Source organism: Zootoca vivipara, chromosome 4 (assembly GCF_963506605.1).
Source record: "Zootoca vivipara chromosome 4, rZooViv1.1, whole genome shotgun sequence".
In the NCBI taxonomy this organism is placed as follows: Eukaryota; Metazoa; Chordata; class Lepidosauria; order Squamata; family Lacertidae; genus Zootoca; species Zootoca vivipara.
The window spans coordinates 101025534-101043899 of NC_083279.1; the positions used below are offsets into that span (position 1 = coordinate 101025534).

Below are 18366 nucleotides of genomic sequence, written 5' to 3' on the forward strand. Positions count from 1 at the left end.
CTGATGTCGACTTGGAAGAGAAGCTGTGTTGCCATTGGTGGGGAGGATTTGAATGTCTGAATAGCCAGATGACTTCTTTTTCTCTTAAATAGGGACCAACAAGGGACAATGGTCTTCAGACAACATCATGTCCATCTCTAACGAAACAGCTAGTGCTGCTGCTTACTTCCTCACAGGCTTCCCTGGGTTGGAGGAAAAACATATTTGGCTCTCCATCCCCATCTGCTCCGCGTCCCTCATAGCCATCGCAGGAAACTGCACCATCCTCTTCATCATCAGGACGGACAAAACCCTCCACAAGCCCATGTACTATTTCCTCTCCATGCTGGCCCTCTCTGACCTGGGTTTATCAATCGCCACTTTGCCCACCATGCTGAGCGTCCTGTGGTTCAACCACCGCATTATCCATTTCAACATATGCCTGATTCAGATGTACTTCATCCATACTTTCTCCATCGTTGAGTCAGGTATTCTGTTGGCCATGGCCTTTGACCGTCTGGTGGCCATCCGGAACCCTCTGAGATATACATCTATCTTGACCAACAGAAACATCATCAAGATAGGGTTGGGCGTTGCCCTTCGGGCCGCCCTTCTTGTCTTTCCAACTGCCATTCTCCTGAAGAGGCAGCGGTATGGAAGAGTCAATGTACTTTCTTATTCGTTCTGCTTGCACCAAGATATTTTGAATGTTGTGTGTTCCGACAGGAAAATTAGCAGCATCTATGGCTTGATGGTGGTGATTTCCTCCATGGCTCTTGATTCTGTGTTGCTGGTTTTTTCCTATATCATGATCCTCAAAACTGTGTTGAGCATTGCCTCCAAGCAAGAGCGCCTTCGGGCCTTGAATACTTGCATCTCTCACATCTGTGCTGTCCTCACTTTCTATATCCCAATGATTGGCCTCTCTATGATCCATCGCTATGGGAAAAATGCCCCACCCATTGTCCACATCCTCATGGCCAATGTGTACCTCCTGGTGCCACCATTGATGAATCCCGCTGTGTACAGTGTGAAAACCAAACAAATCCGAACAAGGATAATCAGACAATTTTGGAAGAGTTAACAGAAAACTCTTAGCAGGAGCAACCAGAGCAAGCAAGTTATAGGAGGGATTATCTTCTTCTTTCTTTGGTGATCACTTGTAGCCAAATAAGATTGCCTTCCATGAAAATGGTCTTAGCCGGGAGTCCATAAGTGATTGTGGAGGCCAATTCTGGATCCACATGTCTTTCCACAGTGGGGACATAGGTTTCCAGGCAGGAGTTGATCACAGTGAGGGTTTGCCAAACGTGCCTTCCTTTTAGCTCATTTCTCCTTTTCGCTCAGAGTTCATGCTTCTTCAAAGTCCATGACACCTTTGGTAAAGGCTGGAGCGCTCCAATTGGAGTGATTATGTATCCCCTTCAAGTTAGGGGTGCAGGACATCAGTCCCTTCCTCCAACTGTACAATTGCAAATTTAGCATTGAAAAGAACAGTGCATTGTTGGAACACCTTGAAGTTTAACTAATTTACTGTGGCTAAGTGGAATGCAGTCCAAACTGGTATTTTTATAATGTGGCCACCTAGGTGAGTACATAGCTCTAAACTGCATATAGGGAGAGGGGGGGGGATTTGTTTGTTTTTCCCAAAGTGAGGACACAAATGCAAGAAATTCAGTCTGTCATCATGCTATGTGGCTTATAACTAAATGCAACAAATAATCAAACAAATACAAGAGCCAACCAACCTGCCAGGGATCCACTTCTGACTAGAGAAATACATCTAAAGAGGGACAATCGCTCCATAATTCATTGTTTTGCAACTTTAACAACAGCTGCAAAAGTCATTCCGTCCCAATGAATAACCTGTTTTCACCATTTTCCCTCTCAGCCTGGAAGAAGAGTGGTCTGTCAAACTGCAGATGACTCAATAATGAACCTTATCAGTTCCTTGGCAGTTCACAAACTCCTTTCATCATTCCATCTGACTGACTATAAATGAGCAGTTATACTTCCAATTAAATTAAATTGCAAGTCTTTTATTATTCACTCTGTAAATAATAAAGGATGGGGAAGAGTCAGCTCTAAGTTTCCACCGTAAACCTTTTGCAAAACAGAGCTTCCCTCCCTTCCCCCCTTTTAAAACTCACACAGTTCTGTTTAATGTTATATTCCATATCTATAACCCTCGCTTGTACAAATATAATTTGAACTAACATTCAGAGAATGGTTGCCGAATCACAAATGTGGAGAAGAAAACTTTAAATAAAGAAACTGTAGGCTCCCCTCAACCCCCTGTCTTTTGCACTGAATGAAGTTTTATCTAAAGTTCAAACCTAAAAATCCTTGCAGTTGGTTTTGTTCCACAGTTTGTGATCTCATCTGTTCCAGCATGTGCCTGTACTTTAGTCCAATTAAGCTCCTATTAACAGTAGGCACTGGAGGGTTTTCGGCAGGCGAAGTGTTTTTGCACTCAGAGCCTCCCTGTCTCCTGCATTCCATGCCAGAGGGAGAGCCAGGTACTGCGAGTGAAGCCCATTCCCTTCTGTCCCTGGGGGGAATTTGCAAGGATATTTGCTCTCAATCATACTTGTTTTTCCTTCACCAACGATCTCCCACTGTTGTGGGGTCTGCCTCCATTAATGCAGAGCGGAACCGGAAGCCAATTTAGCACCTTGGGAAATCAGCCCTGAGTGCTCACTGGAAGGACAACTGCGGGAGGCAGTGGAAGACAGGAGTGTCTGGCGTGCTCTGGTCCATGGGGTCACGAAGAGTCGAACATGACTAAATGACTAAACAACAACAACAAAAACTAACTAGTTTCCTGTGGCTAAGTGGAACACAAACTGCATTGTCATATTAAAGGAAACAGTCACCCATGTGATTTGTAGGTCTAGGTTCAATATAGGATGAAGGGCAGGTTTATACAGTCAGCAAAAACAAGACCTGGAGCTGGCTGTAACTCAGATCATCAGCTTCTTATAGCAAAATTCCAGCTTAAACTGAAGAAAGTAGGAAAAACCACTGGGCCAGTAAAATACAATCTGAATCAAATCCCTTATGAATACACAGTGGAAGTGAGGAACAGGTTTAAGGATTTAGATTTGGTGGACAGAGTGCCTGAAGAACTATGGATGGAGGCTCGTAACATTATACAGGAGGCAGCAACGAAAACCATCCCAAGGGAAAGGAAATGCAAGAAAGCAAAATGGCTGTCCAACGAGGCCTTACAAATAGCGGAGGAGAGGAGGCAAGCAAAATGCAAGGGGGATAGGGAAAGATACAGGAAACTGAATGCAGATTTCCAAAAAACAGCAAGGAGAGACAAGAGGGTCTTCTTAAATGAGCAATGCAAAGAAATAGAGGAAAACAATAGAATGGGGGAAACCAGAGATCTGTTCAAGAAAATTGGAGATATGAAAGGAACATTTCGTACAAAGATTACCATAATCAAGGACAAAAGTGGTAAGGACCTAACAGAAGCAGAAGACATCAAGAAGAGGTGGCAAGAATACACAGAGGAATTATACCAGAAACATATGGAGGTCTCGTACACCCCAGGTAGTGTGGTTGCTGACCTTGAGCCAGACATCTTGGAGAGTGAAGTCAAATGGGCACTGCTAATAACAAGGCCAGTGGAAGTGATGATATTCCAGCTGAACTATTTAAAATTTTAAAAGATGATGCTGTTAAGGTGCTACACTCAATATGCCAGCAAGTTTGGAAAACTCAGCAATGGCCAGAGGATTGGAGAAGATCAGTCTACATCCCAATTCCAAAGAAGGGCAGTGCCAAAGAATGCTCCAACCACCGCACAATTGCGCTCATTTCACACGCTAGCAAGGTTATGCTTAAAATTCTACAAGGCAGGCTTAGGCAGTATGTGGACCGAGAACTCCCAGAAGTGCAAGCTGGATTTCGAAAGGGCAGAGGAACCAGAGACCAAATAGCAAACATGCGCTGGATTATGGAGAAAGCTAGAGAGTTCCAGAAAAACGTCTACTTCTGCTTCATTGACTATGCAAAAGCCTTTGACTGTGTCGACCACAGCAAACTTTGGCAAGTTCTTAAAGAAATGGGAGTGCCTGATCACCTCATCTGTCTCCTGAGAAATCTCTATCTGGGACAAGAAGCTACAGTTAGAACTGGATATGGAACAACTGATTGGTTCAAAATTGGGAAAGGAGTACGACAAGGTTGTATATTGTCTCCCTGCTTATTTAACTTATATGCAGAATTCATCATGCGAAAGGCTGGACTAGATGAATCCCAAGCCGGAATTAAGATTGCCGGAAGAAATATCAACAACCTCAGATATGCAGATGACACAACCTTGATGACAGAAAGCGAGGAGGAATTAAAGAACCTTTTAATGAGGCTGAAAGAGGAGAGCGCAAAATATGGTCTGAAGCTCAACATCAAAAAAACCAAGATCATGGCCACTGGTCCCATCACCTCCTGGCAAATAGAAGGGAAGAAATGGAGGCAGTGAGATATTTTACTTTCTTGGGCTCCTTGATCACTGCAGATGGTGACAGCAGTCACGAAATTAAAAGACGCCTGCTTCTTGGGAGAAAAGCAATGACAAACCTAGACAGCATCTTAAAAAGCAGAGACATCACCTTGCCGACAAAGGTCCGTATAGTTAAAGCTATGGTTTTCCCAGTAGTGATGTATGAAAGTGAGAGCTGGACCATAAAGAAGGCTGATCGCCGAAGAATTGATGCTTTTGAATTATGGTGCTGGAGGAGACTCTTGAGAGTCCCATGGACTGCAAGAAGATCAAACCTATCCATTCTGAAGGAAATCAGCCCTGAGTGCTCCCTGGAAGGACAGATCGTGAAGCTGAGGCTCCAATACTTTGGCCACCTCATGAGAAGAGAAGAATCCTTGGAAAAGACCCTGATGTTGGGAAAGATTGAGGGCACTAGGAGAAGGGGACGACAGAGGACAAGATGGTTGGACAGTGTTCTCGAAGCTACGAACATGAGTTTGACCAAACTGCGAGAGGCAGTGCAAGACAGGAGTGCCTGGCGTGCTATGGTCCATGGGGTCACAAAGAGTCGGACACGACTAAACGACTAAACAACAAAAACCAAGGTGAGGGCAAAAATGCAAAAAAAAAAAAAATCAAAGTCTGCTAATGATACATGGGAGGTGGAGTGCAGAGAAGTCCATTGTGATAGGGGGTGAGGCACAGTTCCTTCAGCTTGACACAAATCACCTGTAAATATATTGTGCATGTGCATTTGCCACAAGGAAAAATGAAGTACTTTTCGAACACCACTCACTTCCTTGCATGGCAGAAGGCTGGACTAGACCACCTTTTGAGAACATGGATAGCTCAGTTGGCCAGAGTGGGGTGCTGATAATGCCAAGGTTGCAGGTTCAATCCATGGGACAACTGCCTATACATGCACTGCAGGGGGCTAGACTACCTGTAGATGATCCTCAGGGTCCCTTCCAATGAATCATAGAATCATAGAGTTGGAAGAGACCACAAGGGCCATCCAGTCCAACCCCCTGCCAAGCAGGAAACACCATCAAAGCATTCCTGACAGATGGCTGTCAAGCCTCTGCTTAAACACCTCCAAAGAAGGAGACTCCGCCACACTCCTTGATTCTACGATTCTCTGCAATTCTATGATTCTGTTATATCCACACAATTACATTGATGTATAGTGCAGAGTTGTGTGAGAGAGATGATACCAGGATACGTGTTAAGAACCTCCAACTTTTTATTGCACTTTGAAGTGTCATGCAGCAGGGAATAGCATTGTAATCAAGAGAGAAATGGCCAAGTGTTCAGTACAGTGTCCCCTCTCCCCTGCAATTTGCTTTGTAAAAAAAAGAAACAAACAACGGCACAGCAGTACATAACAAGTGAAAGTGGGTTTAGTGTGGATTCAGACCTTCTCCTTCAGAGTCTTGGCCATCCCTTTCAATGGAGTGAGAAGGAAGGGGAAGAGTTTGTCTCTACTCTCATTTGCTCTTCTGTTTAAGATTGAGCCTCCAAGGCTATTTTCAGAAAGAAAGAAAGAAAGAAAGAAAGAAAGAAAGAAAGAAAGAAAGAAAGAAAGAAAGAAAGAAAGAAAGAAAGAAAGAAAGAAAGAAAGAAAGAAGAGTCCTCAGGTATGTGACATCCAATTCAGTTCCAATATTACCCTGACTTTCTTATTTCCATTACAATTCATGAGGCTGAACAAATGTAGGTTTGTTGATCTTGGGTCTCCTAAATGAAGAAAACAATCGCCTTCTTAAAGGGGCTCCTCTAAGCATGAACATGGGGACTGCAGCATTGCTTGCACGTTCATTTAGTCAGAATGGTGCAACCCAAGGGCAACTGATGCAAGCACTTCCCACAGGGGAACATGGGGACACATAATGGCTCCCTTGCACTGCCGGCATCACAGACATGTGTCCATAAGTAGACGCGATGCTGGCTGTCTCTTGCTGTAGCATCAGAGACGCAGGAAAAGTCTAACAAGAGGCGGTTTGGTGAGTTGCATTTCCTTGTCATCATGATAGGCTCACCTTAACAAGTCTTAGGGGGTTGTCAGTGCAGTAGGTTCAACTTAGGTGAGAATGGAGCAGGGAAGGAAGAGAAGGAAGAGAAGGAAGAGAAGGAAGGAAGGAAGGAAGGAAGGAAGGAAGGAAGGAAGGAAGGAAGGAAGGAAGGAAGGAAGGAAGGAAGGAAGGGAATCCTGAGATAGCAGGCAACTTCAGATCTGTCCAGTGCTATTTTTCTAGAAAAAGAGGTGCCAGAACTCACCACAAACACCTCCCTTGTTCTCTTATAATGCCAATGGCACCCACCTGTGTGCTGCCAGAACTGAGGGCACTGTGGACTTGGGGCATCTTCAATATTTGCTTTGCTACAAATATACAAACAGAACATACCACACAGAAACCAAAAGCTTCCTGTAGCAGACAGTGCACATCACACTCCCAGAAATCAAAGGCTTCACTGCTCAGTGCCATACATATCCTAAGTCGAGTTCACTCCAGCTAGACACTCCTAGCACACTCTCACTCTCTTCTCTCTGGCAGTTCAAAACTCCCTCTCTCTCTAACACCCCGCGCTGCAGAGCACTCCCCTGACAGCCCTCCACTCCAGGATAATTCTAGTTGCCCCACCTGGAAAGCATCCTCAGGCATTAAGTATTTTAACATTCTTTCTCAGGCTCTGACCATCCCTTCACTGAGATAAATCTGGGCAAACATGTGAATATACGGCATTTCCAACCTCTCTCTTGAAGGGAAGAAGAGAAAATATTTGCGGTGCTACCTCAAAGAACAAATGAACACAAGGAATTTTGAACAGCAAGTCTGCTAGAATTATAGAAGTGGGGCTGATATCCCCTCAGGGACTGTTTCCTTGCCACTTAGCAGCATCATACGCAAAACAGCAGGGAGGAAAAGTGAAAATGTAATGCTGGAATTCAGGATCTTACATGAATCCAAAGGTGAGCCTAATCAAGTGTGCACCCTGAAGAAACCCGATGTTAATGAACTCAGAGAAGTATTAGGCAGGATTTCACGACTCTCTTTTGATAGAATGGGAACCTGGGCTGATTCAACGGAGACAAAGACAGAATTATCCATTCGGGGAGAATCAATGCACACATATCGGAAGTGGGGTGTGTGCTGAAAGCCATCAGCCAGGCTCCCAAGGTGCTGGTCCTTGACACAGACCAAGCTATTCAAAACCTTTACTGAGAAAACCAGAATATATGAGGTCAGTTAATGCAGTTGAAGGCTGCCATGAATGGCATACAAGCAGCACCCCATGCTACCCTTGCCATGCACCGTTAGTGCAGACCTGAGTCTTGTTCCCTGCTAAGTTCTGAGGAACCCGTGGAGAGTTTGAGCTAGGTGTGAGCGTATGCGTGTCTGACTTTCCAACTGATTAAGCCATTTGCAGTTTGTTCGAGGGGGAAGCCAGCCGCTGGGTGGTCCCTTTCTAGTTGCCCGGCATGCTTACCAGATGAATTGTGGCACTTTTACCACAGACAAGACCGAGGTGTATCAAAGGTCTACAGGGATAAATTAATTATTGAACATGATATTGCTCTTGGGTGCTTTGGAACAGATGGTTTTGAATTGAAGAATGTGGGGTAGATTTTGTAGTCAAAATCAAATTGTAAAATACTATTATCTTTATTTTGTGTTCAGGCTGTGATGGCTACTGTAGGAGGGAAAGGATCAGTTGCAGCTGGTGGAAAGGAATGGGATGTCGGAATAATCAGAAGGCTTCCATTTTTCTAATTCAGGGAGCAGCAAAGGGCACAGTACAGTCTTTGACAAGATCATGTTCTACATCAACGAGACAGTCAGTACTCCTGCTTTCCTCCTCACGGGCTTTCCTGGGCTAGAGAAACACCACACCTGGATTTCCATCCCCATCTGCTCCATGTACCTCACAGCCATCGCAGGAAACTGCACCATCCTCTTCATCATCAAGACGGACCAAACCCTCCATGAGCCCATGTACTATTTCCTCTCAATGCTGGCCATGACAGACCTGGGACTATCCTGTGTCACTCTGCCCACCATGCTGAGAGTCCTGTGGTTCAACCACCGCACAATTGGTTTCAACACCTGCCTGGTCCAGATGTACTTCATCCATACTTTCTCTATTCTTGAGTCAGGCATTCTAATCTCCATGGCCTTTGATCGTCTGGTGGCCATCCGGAACCCTCTGAGATATACATCTATCTTGACCAACAGAAACATCATCAAGATAGGGGTGGGGGTTGCCCTTCGGGCCACCCTTCTTGTGTTCCCAGCCTCCTTCCTCCTGAAGAGGCTGCAGTATGGAAAAGAAAATGTGCTCTCTTATTCATTCTGCTTGCACCAGGATATTCTGAAGGTGGTACGTTCCGACAGGAAAGTCAGCAGCATCTATGGCTTGATGGTGGTGATCTCCTCCATGGTTCTTGACTCTGTGTTGCTGGTTTTTTCCTATATCATGATCCTCAAAACTGTGCTAAGCATTGCCTCCAAGCAAGAGCGCTTTCGGGCCTTGAACACTTGCATCTCTCACATCTGTGCTGTCCTCACTTTCTATATCCCAATGATTGGCCTCTCTATGATCCATCGCTATGGGAAAAATGCCCCACCCATTGTTCACATCCTCATGGCCAATGTGTACCTTCTGGTGCCGCCACTGATGAATCCCACTGTGTACAGTGTAAAAACCAAACAAATTCGAACAAGGATAGTTAAACTGTTTCAGAAGGGCAAAAGTTAACTGAAGTATCTTAGAAAAAACATTCAACACATTTATGTGTAGGAGGCTGTGTTGTTCCCAAGTCTGGATTTTGAAACTGATGTCCTTAATTTGCCCTGGTGAAGTGAGAGGCTTGTGGCCTGATTATGACCGAAGGGTGAAATCAGTTTTAAGAACGTATATAAAATTAATCAGCAAAAAACCCATTAAATTTATTGCAGTCTATGAAATATGTGAGGACGCGGGTGGCGCTGTGGTCTAAACCACAGAGACTAGGGCTTGCTGACCAGAAAGTCAGCGGTTCAAATCCCCACAATGGGGTGAGCTCCAATTGTTCGGTCCCAGCTCCTGCCCATCTAGCAGTTTGAAAGCACATCAAAGTGCAAGTAGATAAATAGGTGAACTGTGTTTCCATGCGCTGCTCTTGTTCACCAGAAGCCACTTAGTCATGCTAGCCACATGACCTGGAAGCTGTCTGCAGACAAATACCAGCTCCCTCGGCCTATAGAGCGAGATGAGCATGCAACCCCAGAGTTGTATAAAGTGGTATAGAAATGAAGTGGTATAGAAAGTGGTATAGAAATGAAATTAATAATAATAATAATAATAAATATTTATTATTTATTCTTCCTCTTACTCACTTGTGTTAGTTTAACATCTAGTTAGCATCACTTTGCAGCATGAAATGTGGAAACTTCTGAGACAAGGTTGCTTATCCTTATTACGTTATTAATTATCTAGGATGCTTTTTCCTTCTAAACAAAATAATCACACAGAAGTCTGTAATGCATTAATAAAAATATTGTTTAGTTACATAAAGCTTCAGTCTTGATTCTATTCATCAAAATACAACTGAAAATAAATAAAATTTAAAGCATTTAAAAAAACTGTTAAAAACATCAGAACACAATATCTAAAACAATCTAAGAGCAGGTGTCACCAAATCATGTGAGGAATTCAACGTTGAATGTTCTACCAGTGCAAACATTTCACCTTGACTAACAGAGCAACCCGCCTCTCCTTCCCACACATGCTATTCTGGTGCTTTTGCTGGGCCCCCAGAGCCAACTTCAGGGGTCACAGGAGGTGTGCAGGTGTGGAAGCCACAATGGCTATGCTCTGCCTCCACAGCTGGAGGCAGGAATGCTTCCAAATACCAGTTCCTGGAGACCACAAGAGGGGAGAGGGTTCTTGCACAAAGGCACTGCTTGTGGGCTTCCCCTTGAGGCACCTGGCTGGGCACTGTGAGAAGAGGATACTGGACTAGATGGGAGGATTCATTAGTTTTATCCTACCCAAAGTGTCTGGATATACCTACTGAAAGAAAAACATTTTAAGCAGGCATCTCAGAGTACAGTGATGGTGCCTGCCTAATGTCACACAAGCTGCCTTGAGCCAGTGTGTTAGTGTACGACAGGCACGTCCAGCAGGCAGATCGTCTGTGGTAGATCAGTGGTTCCCCACAAAGAAGCTCAACAACTTAGGCCTTCCTATAAAAGCTCAACAACTTAGACCTGAACCCCCTTGGGAGTTGGCACCCCAACTAGATGCACAACCCATATGGGAGATGGGCACCTGGCTGCATTTTCTCTCTCTTTTGTACTTGAGCTTCCCACCAGTGAAGATGGCAGTAATCACCCAGAATGTGCCCATAATCAGCACCAGTTCCCAGGAGAGGGAGCAGGTCTCCCAAAAGAGATTCGCAAGCATCCACTTAAACCTTCTCTGGTTATCTCAGCAAACACAATGACATTGTGCAAACAAGACCGGTATTTTCATTGTACACAGCCGAACAAACCTCTTAAGACTTTCATAGGGGTAAGTTTTGCTAATTTTCATTTAGCTTCCTTCATGGAAAATTCATTCCCTCCTCCCAAAAATATTCTGATTCTAGCTGTTTTCAACTGAATGGGCTGTTATTTTTCCTTGCTTAGGGTACCCATTTCTTTATTCAACTTGTAGCTCAGGGAAAGCTGTGATTCAAACCTCGCATGGTGCTGGACTATGCAGTTCTATGATTTGAGGAAGTGGGGGTTGGGGCAGCGGTTGTTGCTTTCATGCCTGCTTGTGGACTTTCCTTTGTGGACTTTGTGGGAAAGAGGGTTCTGGACTAAGTGGGCTTGCTTTGGTCTTCTCTAGCAAAGCTCTCCTTCTTAAAAAAAAGAGCCCTGAATGACAGAGAACAAGGGTGTGCAAACAGCACAGGCATCACAGATCCTGCTGGAGAGCACGTTCTTGTTTTCGGCTACATTTTCCTTCTATATCCCAGTCCTAACAGAATGGAGTTTTAATAGGACTCCAGTGCAAGAAAGACAAATGGTTGCCAACAGAGGAAGAGCAGAACCTAGTAAAAAGCATATGTGGTGTATGGTGACCATGTTCTCCAAGCCCAAATGCTTTTCTTTAGCAAAAGATGCAACCTTGGTGCATTAATCCCTCTCTCTCTTGTTCCAACTGGCATGGGGGAAAATGGGACAGGGCTCAAACTGAGAGCTGCTGCTGTTAATTTTATGGTTTTATCTTTTTTGTAAATGGTTTCGAGTTTTTTCCTACAATCGTGTGAGATAGAAATTGTAGGAAATAAATAAATAAAATAAAATCTATTGCTCTGCCAGGCTCCATCAAGCTGCTCCCTCTTACAGTGAAAGTCACACGATATCCAAGGACAAAATATGACCAATCTTCATTTCATTAAAAACTCGCAGAGTAGCAGAAGCCTAATAAACTTGACAACTGGATCAGCAGGAATATGGCAAAGTTGAACAGAGATGCTCTGATGCCAGAGGCTGGAGGCAGAAACAAAGAGTCCACTGTGTGCCATGTTGCCGGTCAATGGCAGTGGTGCCCAGCAGCATCCTGCATTCTTCCTCCTGGTGGGCATACCAGGCTTGGAGTGGGCGCAGGCTTGGATTGCCATCCCTTTGTGCATCATGTATGTCATTGCAGTCCTGGGAAACAGCATCATTCTCTACGTGATCAAGACTGAGCCCAGACTGCAGGAGCCTATGTACCTTTTCCTGGCCATGCTGGCCATCACCGACCTGGTTCTTTCCACCTCCACTGTGCCCCAAATGCTGGCTGTTTTCTGGCTCAGTGCTGGGGCCATTGACTTCCATGCCTGCCTGGCCCAGATGTTTTTCATCCATGCCTTCTCGTCTGTCGAGTCGGGAGTGCTCATGGCCATGGCTCTCGACCGCTATGTGGCCATTTGCTACCCGCTCCAGCATTCGGCCATCCTCTCCTTGCAAGCCATAGGAACCCTGGGCAGCCTCGTTCTTCTGCGTGCAGTTCTCCTCATCAGCCCCTTTGCCTTCCTGGCTCACAGGCTTCCCTACTGTGGCCACCAATTCATTTCCCACTCCTACTGTGAGCACATGGCTGTGGTGAAGCTGGCTTGTGGGAATATCCAGGCCAACGTTGTTTATGGCCTCTTTGTGGCTTTTGTGGTAGTTGGATTCGATATCTTCATCATTGCTATGTCCTATGTCATGATCCTCAAGACCGTATTGAGACTCCCATCCCATGAGGCTTGTCTGAAAGCCTTTGGGACCTGTGCATCCCATATCTGTGTTATTCTTTCTTTCTATATTCCAGCTCTCTTCACTTTCCTCACTCACCGGTTTGGCCACAATGTCCCCCACCACATCCACATTATAGTGGCTATACTCTACCTTCTGGTGCCCCCCGCTTTGAATCCTGTTATATATGGGGTGAAAACCAAGATGATCAGGGAGAGGATTCTCACTATATTCCTTATTTCAGGCAGGCAAAGGACAACTTTCGGGGAGGGTACATAGCTCAATGGTGGCTCACAGGGTTTGGGTGGAGAACACCTTAAGTTCAATCCCAAGCATCTCCAGTTAAAACCATCTCTGGTATAAGGACTAGGAATTATATTTGTCTGGTCCTTTGGAACATCCAATGAAGCTGAATGTTGGAAGATTCAGGAGAGATAAAAAGGGCTTCTTCATGCAGTGCAGTCAAATTATGGAACTCCCTCCATCAGGAGGCTGTGACGGCCACCAACTTTGATAGCCTTAAAAGAGAATTCATGGAGGAGAGGGCAGTCAAAGGCTACTAGCATAAAGGTAACCGAAGACGCATTGGTTAATATGGTGTTAAAGATAAAGATTATAAGGAAGCCAGAAGACTGAGGTTAGATACGAGGATCTTCCATAATAGTCAAACAGTAAATAAGATAGGGAAAGAATTATTAGACATATGGAAGATTAATGAGAAGGTGCAAAGTACTCAAGCAATAATATGGGATACAATGAAAGCAGTGATGAGGGGAATTAGTATTAGGGAATCCAGTAAATTGGGGGGTACAAGAGATGAAAGCATTAGAGGAAGAAATTAGGAGACTGGAAAATCAATATATTAATGGTAAAGATAAAAGCAGTTATGCATAATAATAATAATAATAATAATAATAATAATAATAATTATACCCTGCCCATTTGGCTAAAGGTAAAAAGGAGAGAATGGAAAATAAAGATATGGAAGTAGTGCAGAGAGATTTGCTATATGTTCACATGTGGTGGGCATGTAAATATGTACAATTTTTGGCAAAGGGTGTTTAAGGAGATAACAGAAATCACTGGGTTAAAGCTGGCTGAAAGCCCAGAGGTAGCATTATTATCAATTTATGATGGGGTGGAAGGTTTGAAGGTTATGAAGGTCTTGCTCACAAATTTATTGACAGCTACAGGAGTTATTATAGCAAGGAAGTGGAAGGGGCAAGGTGAATATAAAATGGAAGAATGATACAAAGAGCATAACTGTCAACCTTCCCTTTTTTTGCTGGAAATTCCCTTGTTCCATCGCCGTTTCCCACTGCTATCCTGGATTGTTATACTGTAGACTGTCCCCGGGACAGGTGAGGCTGCTGCTTATCCCTGATTTTCAGATCCGAAAGTGGACAGGTGAAGCTGCTGATCCCTTATTATCAAATCCAAAAGTTGACAGCTATGACAAAGAGGTGTGGGATATAGCTATCCATAATAAACTAACATGTGCTATTAAGAGGGGGGCGCAGGTGGCACTGTGGTCTAAACCACAGAGCCTAGGGCTTGCCGATCGGAAGGTCAGCGGTTCGAATCCCTGCCCCAGGTAGGTGTATGCTTTCAATTTCAACCTTCCCACCTGTGACAAGAGTAGCCCAAGTGAAGGGCCCCGCTCCTCTCCTTTAAAGGGACAGCAAAAGGGGTGTGTTGGGATGTCTTTGCTTATTCCTAACCATGTATCCTAGGGATGTGGGTGGCACTGTGGTCTAAACCACTGTGCCACTTGGGTTTGCCAATCGGAAGGTCGGCGGTTTGAGGCCCCGCAACGGGGGTGAGCTCCCGTTGTTCGGTCCCAGCTCCTGCCAACCTAGCAGTTCGAAAGCACGCAGTGCAAGTGGATAAATAGGTACGGCTCCAGCGGGAAGGAAATGGCGTTTCCGTGTGCTGCTGTGGCTTCGCCAGAAGCGGCTTAGTCATGCTGGCCAAATGACTCAGAAAAACTGTCTGCAGAAGCGGACAAACGCCGGCTCCCTCAGCCTGTAAAGCGAGATGAGCACCACAAGCCCAGAGTCGTTCGTGACTGGACTTAAATGTCAGGGGTCCCTTTACCTTTAACCATGTATCCTAGTTGCTGCTGGTGCACCCTTCCAACTGTGTAGCCTGTACTTTGAGATGATGCCGAGACCACCTGCTCATTCCATTAATAAATCTTTGGGATTTCCTGAGTTGAGAGCCTGAGTCTTTCATCCGAAGGTGAGAACCAGCAGAGCTGTGAGTGTATGATGAAACCCTGAGAGGAAGCCATAAAGAGAGAAAACAGCCTAAACTACTGATCCAGAGGGAAATCTTGTGCTTTCAGAACCACTGGGGCCATCTGCACACAGTGCGGCACTGAAGGAAGCTGCATAAATGCTCCTCTCTACTCTTAGAGTATAGAAGGACATAAGAAGAGTCTGCTGTGTCAGACAATGTCTAGCATCCTGCTTCCCACAGGGAACAGCTAAGGGGTTGGACACACAAAGGCCGATGGTTCCTCCTCCTGCTGTTGCCCCCATGAAGTTACCATGTTTGTTTCAAGCGCCTGTTACTCAGCACCAGAAGTGAGTATCACCACTAGGTTACTCTGGCTGACACCTAGGACCTTCACTTGCTTTTGAGCACTGCACAGAGCCCCATAATTTGGTTCTGTACTGGATTTTGTTAGGCTGTGGCTTAGTGCAGGGCTAAAAGAACGCCAGATCTTGATGGTCTGAGGTCTTTCTTTCTAGAGGGTAAAAAGATCATTTGGGTACTTTTTTATTATTACCAGGAAATTGGAAGGGGTGGGTGAGAGACCTCCAGCACCACCACTATGAGTTGGACCTAAGGGAGTCAAGATTAGGCAATTGTGGGGTGTTCCAAGGACTCCCTATTACATTGCTAAGTGGAAAGTGGCTTACAAACACTATCTGAGTAAGTGAAAGAAAATCTAAAGTACAAAGCAATGCCAGTGACCCTATTAGTTTAATGCAATAACAATACAGACCCCAGCCAGGAGGATGTGCGTTGGTTTTTTTAAAAGCACTGGAGGATATTGGACACACACTCAATGTTTTACTTTCTCTGTACTTTCTGTAAGCTGGTTTTTAGTAAATAACAGTTTCAGAAAATGACAAATGTTTTTTTTAATTACATTATCAAAAATTGTATGCCCATTGACTCAGTGTATATGTGTGTGCGTGCATAAGAAAGTAAGTAAATAAAATATGCCTTTTAAAAATACCATATACCAGCAGCATGTGCAGGAAGTTCTAGGAGAGGTTGATTTTAGAATAAAGATAATGCACTCGTTGAACCAATTTACTGGAGTACTGACCATGATGGCCAGAAAATACTGCTCCCCCCAAAAAAAAGAGAACCCAACAAACAGCATCTGAGAGAACAATGTCATTCTGTTAGGATATTTCCGGAATTAGGTGCAAGGAAACATATACATATATAAAGTTCTAGTAGGTAATGCAAGAACATCCTGTTTTCACAGTGGCCAAACAGATGCCTGTGGGAAACCCATAAGCAGGACTCAGACACAAGAGCCCTCTCCCCTCCTGCAGTTTCTAGCAACCGGCATTCAGAAGCGCTGCTGCCTCCAACTGCAGTGATACAATGTTTTATTCTATGTCTTTGCCGCGGGATCACATTCACCCAGTGCTATACCAGCTGCACTGGCTCCCAGTGGAGTATAGGGTCAGGTTTAAGGTGCTGGTTTTAACCTTTAAAGCCTTATACGGCCTAGGACCCTTGTACCTACAGGACCGCCTCTCCTGGTATGTCCCATGGAGGACCTTACAGTCTGCAAATAACAAAATAAAAAAATTCCTTCAGTAGCACCTTAAAGACCAACTAAGTTTTTATTTTGGTATGAGCTTTCGTCAGATACTCTGCTCAGATGAAGGGTGGTATATAAATGTAATTAAAACAAAAAGAGTATCTGACGAAGTGTGCATGCACACGAAAGCTCATACCAAAATAAAAACTTAGCTGGTCTTTAAGGTGCTACTGAAGGAATTTTTTTATTTTGCTTCGACTCAGACCAACACGGCTACCTACCTGTATCTGCAAATAACAACACCCTGAAGATTCCAGGCCCCAGGGAGATTAGACTGGCCTCGTCCAGAGTCAGGGCCTTTTCAGACGTGGCCCTGGCCTGGCAGAACGCTCTCTCACAAGAGACCAGGGCCCTGCAAGATTTGGCATCCTTCCGCAGGGCCTGCAAGACGGAGCTGTTCCACCAAGCCTTTGGTCAGGGTTCAGTCGGACTCATTTTCTCTTTGTATAAGAACAAGCATGAAGGAGGTTTCCCAGCTCGCTCACAGGTCCTTATAATATCAGTGGAAACAGTTGGTCCTGGCAAGTATTAACTGCTTTCAATTTTATCCTGAGGATTGTTATTTGTCCAGTTTTAACTTTAACTTTAATTTATTAGTATTAATTTTGGGATGCATTTTAATCAACTGATTGCTTGTTTTTATGCACATTGTATTACTGGGTATTTATATGATGTTAGCCACTCTGAGCCCAGCTCCAGCCGGGGAGGGTGGGGTACAAATAAATAAATACATGACAAGGGTTGGGGGTTGTTGAGGTGGGAAGAAAATGTCGATAATAGAGAAGTGGCTCAGCAGCATCTAACAATGTTTATCTCCCCGCTTTCTTCCATGCAACTCAAGGCTGTGTCTGTAGGAATACCCACTCCACTCGATATGAGAATAGGGGAGACACTTGCCCAGCACACATCGCTGCCCTTCACTGCACCAAATGTCAATTATGATAGATGTGCTTCAGCCCCACTGGAACCAATGTGGAAAGTTTAGCACATGACTTAAGTCCAATTTGATTTCAGTGGCAGCTAAACACAATTCACCGGGTGTAACCCACACTATCGAGATTTCTCTAAGAGAGCAATTTTTTCCATGCATTATTTTCAAGTAAGCACAACTGTTTACCATATTATGTATTTTTGTGTTTTTATATTGTAAACTGCCCTGTGATCCTCAGATGAAGGGTGGTATATAAATGTAATTAAAACAAAAATAAAAATGGAATTCAATAGGGTTTACTGCCACATAAAAAAGCAGGGGCTTGGCCTGCTAGAATGAAATATAGAATGATAGAATTGCAGGGTTGGGTGGTAACCCAAGGGTCATCTAGTCCACCCCCTTGCAAAGCAGAATCAAAGGCCAAAATATCCCTGACAGATGGCCATCCAATCTCTCTTTAAAAACACCCAGTACAGGAGAGTCCACCACCTTCCAAAAGAGTCCATTCCACTGCTGAACAGCTCTTTCAAAAAGCTCTTTGTAATGTCCTATCCACCAGAGCAGCAGAAAACCAGCTTGGTCCATCATCCATGAGATGGCCTTTTAGATATTTGAAGATGATCATCATATCACCTCTCAGTCTTGTCTTCTTCAGGCTAAGCATCCCCAACTCCCTCAACTGTTCCTTATAAGGCTTGGTTTCTAGACCCTTGTAATGCCTAGCTTTCCCAAAGTCTACACCTAAGGGAATCCCTAATATATGCTATTCATGCTGACACCTTTAAAGTTAATTAGCAGGGGGATGCCTTTGTTGTTGAAGAGGCACAAAGTACACATGCTGTCTCAATTTGTG

General features: G+C 44.5%; 3 protein-coding genes across 3 annotated transcripts; all 3 read left to right on the forward strand.

Annotated features, from left to right (window-relative positions):
• Nucleotides 1-127: 127 nt before the first annotated feature.
• LOC118085594 (olfactory receptor 51G2-like) lies at nt 128-1063 on the forward strand. The gene has a single exon (XM_035116425.2). The coding sequence runs from the start codon at nt 128-130 to the stop codon at nt 1061-1063; it is 936 nt and encodes a 311-aa protein (XP_034972316.2).
• Nucleotides 1064-8290: 7227 nt separating this feature from the next.
• LOC118085592 (olfactory receptor 51G2-like) lies at nt 8291-9232 on the forward strand. The gene has a single exon (XM_035116423.1). The coding sequence runs from the start codon at nt 8291-8293 to the stop codon at nt 9230-9232; it is 942 nt and encodes a 313-aa protein (XP_034972314.1).
• A 2811-nt stretch (nt 9233-12043) lies between these two features.
• Nucleotides 12044-13008, forward strand: LOC118085011 (olfactory receptor 52R1-like). The gene is given in 2 exon segments (XM_060274022.1): nt 12044-12071; nt 12074-13008. Coding segments are annotated over 2 exon segments (963 nt in total).
• Nucleotides 13009-18366: the final 5358 nt, after the last annotated feature.